Source organism: Aristolochia californica, unplaced genomic scaffold (genome assembly GCF_029961685.1).
Source record: "Aristolochia californica isolate CCGP_79_NKW_82.1479 unplaced genomic scaffold, dmAriCali1.0.hap1 SCAF_10, whole genome shotgun sequence".
In the NCBI taxonomy this organism is placed as follows: Eukaryota; Viridiplantae; Streptophyta; class Magnoliopsida; order Piperales; family Aristolochiaceae; genus Aristolochia; species Aristolochia californica.
In genome coordinates, this window is record NW_027181771.1 from 23,272,702 (window position 1) to 23,278,456 (window position 5,755).

The 5,755-nt window shown below is 38.5% G+C and overlaps 1 protein-coding gene across 1 annotated transcript; it reads left to right on the plus strand.

The window, feature by feature from the left end:
- Window positions 1-1,048: 1,048 nt before the first annotated feature.
- Window positions 1,049-2,341, plus strand: LOC137942927 (ERBB-3 BINDING PROTEIN 1-like). Its single transcript, XM_068788647.1, has 2 exons — window positions 1,049-1,383; window positions 1,449-2,341. The coding sequence occupies exons 1-2, from the start codon at window positions 1,049-1,051 to the stop codon at window positions 2,089-2,091; spliced, it is 978 nt and encodes a 325-aa protein (XP_068644748.1). The 3' UTR covers window positions 2,092-2,341.
- The last annotated feature ends 3,414 nt before the right edge of the window (window positions 2,342-5,755 follow it).

The window sequence follows — 5,755 nt, forward strand, 5'->3', positions numbered from 1 at the left end:
CTGGGGGTACGGTAAACTAGGTTTCGAATATTTCACTGTGGATGAGTTGGGTGTTCCAGGAACAGTTATTGCAAGGGGTTTTTGGAACTCTAGTGGGGACGGTAATGTGTATGGTGGCAATGGGGGAGGTGGTTATGGTGCCCCACCTGGAAGTGATGGTGGTTTTGGTGGTGATCATGTTGGAAATGGTGGCGATAGTTATCCAGGGGTGGTGCAGTGGCTTCTACAGGGGAGCTCTGCGACTCAATGTCACAACGAGTGAAGGATTGTTGCAGTTTGCTGGTCAGGATTATTCAGACTTTACCCAGGTAGCTTCAAATATTTTGGAGCTCAATTGTGTGAGGCGTTGCTTCTCAGTGATTCATACCTGTGGGACCGACGGCTCTCTTTATTGGATTCATTTCTCAAGTCAAAAAGTTCTCTTTCTGTGGGCAAAGCCGTTGCATCTCCCAAACTGAACATGTCTCAAAAAGAACCCTTATCTTCGGAGGGCAGTCCTGGCCATGGATTAGAGGAAAACGACATCAAGTCTTTCGCCATTAGAGAAAATTCCAATGAACAAGTTCTGTCAAGAGAGAAAGATGAATGTCATTTGGAACTACCAGAGCCTGAGTAGAACGAAAATTTCCAAGTGAAGATGTTTGTTCAAGAGGTGGAAACAAATGGTGATGAGGTTTTTGTAGATGAGTCTTTTTTGCCTTCTGCAAAAATTAAGTTCTCAGTGACTCATTATTTTGCCAAGCCATTTGATGCATTCAGGAAGAAATCTTGTCCAAGGGCAGTAGACTTCATGAGGACCAGTAGTCACTACAGCAGATGGAGTGCTCATGGAGAAAAGAGTCAGGATTATTGTGCGAAGACACTGGATGAGAGGTTTATAATACAGCAAGTCCCAAAGACAGAACTGGAGTCTTTTGAGGATGTTGTGCTCCAGTACGTCGTGTATTTGTTGGATTCCCTACGTTCTGGTTGTCCCACTTGTCTTGCAATGGTCTTTGAAAATTTTCCGGTAACTATGAAGTTTGTGAGATGAGGCATAGCAGTGAAGATGGAGAGATGGTGGTGGGGACTGTTTTGGCACCAGACTCTTAGAGGGCAAGTGAAGGCAGGATGGCAGTTTTTTAGGCCGGTTTTTCCAGAAACTGTGCCAATCAGAACTGTGAACTGGCAATGTTCTTCTGGCCTTCAGGCTGTTGCCAATGTTGTTGCAGCTATAAGAGCTGGCTTCTATGGCATCGGTAGTGGAGCAGCAGTTTTTTCCCGAGTCCATGGATCACCCTGTGCCAGAGAAACTGCAGAAATGAAGGTCAGATTTCTGGGCTTAGGAATCATGGGGAAGAAATCTTTCTATTTTGGGGAGGTGGTCGTCGGAAGAACACAGACGTGATGGAAGCTATACAAAAGGTTGCTGCTGCCTATGATTAAAAAATAGTGGAAGGTGTGCTCAGCCATCAGCTTAAACAGTTTGTCATTGATGGAAACAAAGTTATTCTCAGTGTAAGCAATCCAGAAACTAGAGTTGATGATGCAGAATTCGAGGAACATGAAGTCTCTGCGGTCGATATTGTCACCAACACTGGAGATGGCAAGCCTAAGCTTTTGGATGAAAAGCTAACCACTATCTACAAGAGAGCTATTGACAAAAACTATCAGTTGAAAATGAAGTCATCACGGTTTATATTCAGTGAAATTAGTCCAAAGTTCCCAATGATGCCATTCACTGCAAGAGTGCTGGAAGAGAAACGGGCTCAGCTTGGTTTAGTTGAATGTGTGAATCATGATCCTTTGCAGCCACATCCTGTTCTGCATGAAAAGCCTGGTCACTTTGCTGCTCATATTAAATTTACAATTCTATTACTGCCAAACGAATCCCAGGGGATTACCTCCCATTCCTTGCAAGAGTTGCAACCTACCAAGTCAGTCCAAGATGATACTGAAATCAACGCGTGGTTAGCTTTTAGTACAAAGACGAAGAAGAAAGGTGAGGCTACCACGGCTGCACCCATGGCGACAACTGACCCCGCAAATGGCGCCTCCCTCCTTTCGAGCTTGAGGACAAGCTCGTTTTCCAAGGAGGGTGTAATGTTATGAACCCAATAACAGGTTGAGTCATGCAAACGCCGCGGTTGAGTCAATTACTCTGGATAAGTCAGTTACTGAGTGATTTAGTTTGCTTCTGAGTTAAATGCCATAGAGTTGTAATTTTCTCTTGATCCTTTTGATTTTCAAGTAAAATGCCTTGGAGGGGCAAAATTATAATTTTCTCTTGAGCCTTGTAGACATGAACCCTATTTAGAGGAGGAATGGAATGAAAAGAGGGAAGTCTAAATTTAGATTAAAACAGAGGGTTTGAGTTCTCCTAAACGAGCTCAAGGGTTTTCAAGCTTCCCTTCGGCTTGATTTTCTCTTCTCCTTTTCTTCTTCCTTACAAATCGTCGTGTTAGATCCCGGGACTGTAACACATGACCACCATCTTTAGGTTTGAGTTCTACGAATTTCTTCTTATCACCGATCATGTGCCTCGAGCATCTTCTATCCAAAATCCAAACATTTTTGGTGCCTCATTTAGAGATAAACCTACATCACAAGACATTTAAACCTTCCATTTTAACTTAGGTCCCTTTGGGATACCATTTGAAGCACTAGTAATTTGGACTTCCAAAATTTTTTTCTCATGTTCATGTGGGTTACCACAACCCTTTCGGTTGGTTTGGGTACCCATCTTTGTTTGATGCTATTTTCATTCTTAATTTGGAAAATGTGGGCGAAGTTACCCACCCCGTTGCAATAGTGTCTTCGATGTAAGGAATAGGAGAGAACTCCTTGATTTGTCTCATTTTGTGTTTCTTTTAATTCTTCCCAACTTTCATGTTGGGTGGGGATTTTTTAGATAGAAGTTTGACTTGTTGTTCTAAGTCTCTACTTTTCTTTTCAAATGTTAGTCTATCACAAAATAGCTTATCTATATGGCTCTCATTTGCTTCCTTCAAGGCACTAAGCTCCTCCTTGAGCTTTACAATCTCGTGTATTTGATCATTGCATTTTTTTATACTTGTTTAGACTATGAATTGATTTTTCTAATAATAATTCAGGCTCGGTTTCATAGTCTGAGTCGCTTGCCTCTTCGGAAAAGGTAAACTCATCATCATCTTCAATAACCATGACTCCCACATCTGTTTCTTCTTCGGCTGAGTGGCTAGACTCTTCGTCCATAGCATTCCAAGTAAGATCAAGACCTTCTTGTTGTTGTTCTTGAGATATTTGTTTGTGAATGGGCTTTTTCCTTCAAGATTTGGGCATTTTCTCCTTCTATACCACGGTTTTCCACACTCAAAACAAACATTAGTTTTTTCTAAAAGATTTGTCATTTTGAGTTTTGGTTCAGCCTTTTCTAAAAAATTTCTTTTTCTTATAAATCCTTTATAAATGTCTAGTCACGAAACTCACTTCATTAGAGCTTTCTTCACTAGAAATGCTTTTAGCATTCACTTTGGCCTTAAGAGCAATAATTTTTTCTTTTGGGTTACTCTTCCTCAACTTCTTCTGAGCTCATTGTTCTAAAATTTACATTCTCACGAATGGTGGTCTTCCTCATGTCCTATGACTTTGGAAGTATCTTGAGAAGCTTATCCTTTTTCCTTTAAAATGAAATATTTTCTCCTAAGATATTCAATTCATTGATAATGTGAGTGAACCTAGAGTTCATATCAGTTATTGATTCACCCATCTTCATTTTGAACTTGTTATATTGAGCTATCAACAAACTAATTCTAGAGTCCTTAACTCTAGTGATTCCCTCATGAGTGACCACTAATTTTTCTCGTATTTCCTTGGCAGTCTTACATATAGAGACCCGATTGAACTCATTGGGTCCTAAGGTACATAAAAATAAAGATTAATAGCTTTAGAGTTTGTTTTTGAGCTACTACTTATCTTCCCTAGTCAACTCAATAAATTACTTTATGACTAGAATGCCATTTTCAATCTTTTGAGGCTCAAATGGCCCATTCTTGGTAATGTTTCATATGTGTCCCAATCCATGGATTGGAGAAAGAATTTCATTTTTACCGTCCAATAGCCATAATTTGTTCCATTGAATAATGGAGAGCAATTTATCTTGAGATACCTTTTAATCGATTCAAAATCAAGGGGATTTTGATTCAAGTAAAATGTTTGGCCTGTTTTGATGCCAATTGTTGTCCCATGTGCTTTCTCAAGAGAGGAGTGAATTAAGATTTACAACTTAAAATTTAACTAATGCATGGAAATATAAAACATCCAATCATCTAATTTCAAAAGTAAAACGTCCACACACCACAAGGATAACACCAAATTTTTTTGTTATTGATGTTCCCCTATTAGTATTTACTGCCCAAGAACCTATGCTTGGGAAAATTCCACTATTTTAAGTCTAATAGTTGGAATTTACATCAAATATAATTTTGCTCTCTTTAAGCCACGTGCAGCTCAAGTACACGCATTTATGAACCATCTCCCCAAGAGATTGGGTAAATTCTAGCTCTAACTATGTCATTTCAATCTAGATTACAATAGGTTCTAGGTGAATATTTCACAAAAGAAAACTCTTTGACGTAAGGTAAAACATTTACACCCTTTACACTTGGAGAGTACCTTCTCCTTGAGAGACCAAGCATCCAACTTTGCATCACAATGAGATGAATTCGCTTGTCTAATGTAGATGCAAGGAGATGAATGGAGGAAAAAATTTGGGAATTTTCAAGGGAATAGCTCTTTATTTCACTCAAAACCACTTTGAGAATCTTTTCAAGTATTTGAGAATAAAAGCTCATGGATATGCCAATAAATGCTTATTAACTTCTCTATGGAAGATTTGGTGGGGTATTTATAAGTTCCCCAAACAAAACTAGTCATTTTTGTCCTGTTTGCAAAAGTCAAGTAAGATGATTAATCATTGAATGTTAAATTCACTTACTTGGAGAGTATTGATCAATCCATCCAAGTGGGATGATTGATCATGCTTTATAGCATGATTCCGCGATGTTTTGGATGATCAATCAATCGACTTAGGTTGATCGATCATGCTTTATAATCTTGGCCTATGCACTTTTGGATGATTGATCATTAGTAGATGTTGATCAATCATTCCATTGCCAGTTCATCTAAATTGACTTTAAAAACATGGGAATGAATGGTCCTAAGTGCTCTAACATGTTTAGAAAATGTATATGATAGTTTTAAAACATGTATGTCCTAAAGCTCCAAGTTTGCACTGTACCTCAAATCGTAGGAGTTTGGAAGTTCTCTTTTACATAGACTGAGTTTTGACATATCTCAATAAATCCTAAACTCTAGTTTTCACTTGTCTTCATTTTCCAAAGGTGCTTCTACAAGAGTGACTTTCCATAAAGTTTGAGGTCTTTCAGTAGCTTGATTCGTTTTGAAGCTTTAGGCCTTGAAATGCATGTCTCTTGAAGGTAAAGTATCTGAAATACTTAATTTACAATTTGTTAGCTCTATTAAGTTTTGGTATTATCAAAAGCAAGAAGAGAGTCAGCACATGGTCATCAAATGGAAGATAGAAAACCAAGGTACCACTCTTGCAATAGCAAAGGCTCACTTCCTTTTGTAGGAAAGAAGAGGACAAAAGATCTTTGTGAAGACCTTTTGAAAATGAAAAAAGTTATAAGAAATAAAATCTTAAATAACACAAATACCAATACTTTATGTCTCTCCGAGACAAATAGTATCGAAATAGTGCCAAATAGGAAAGATG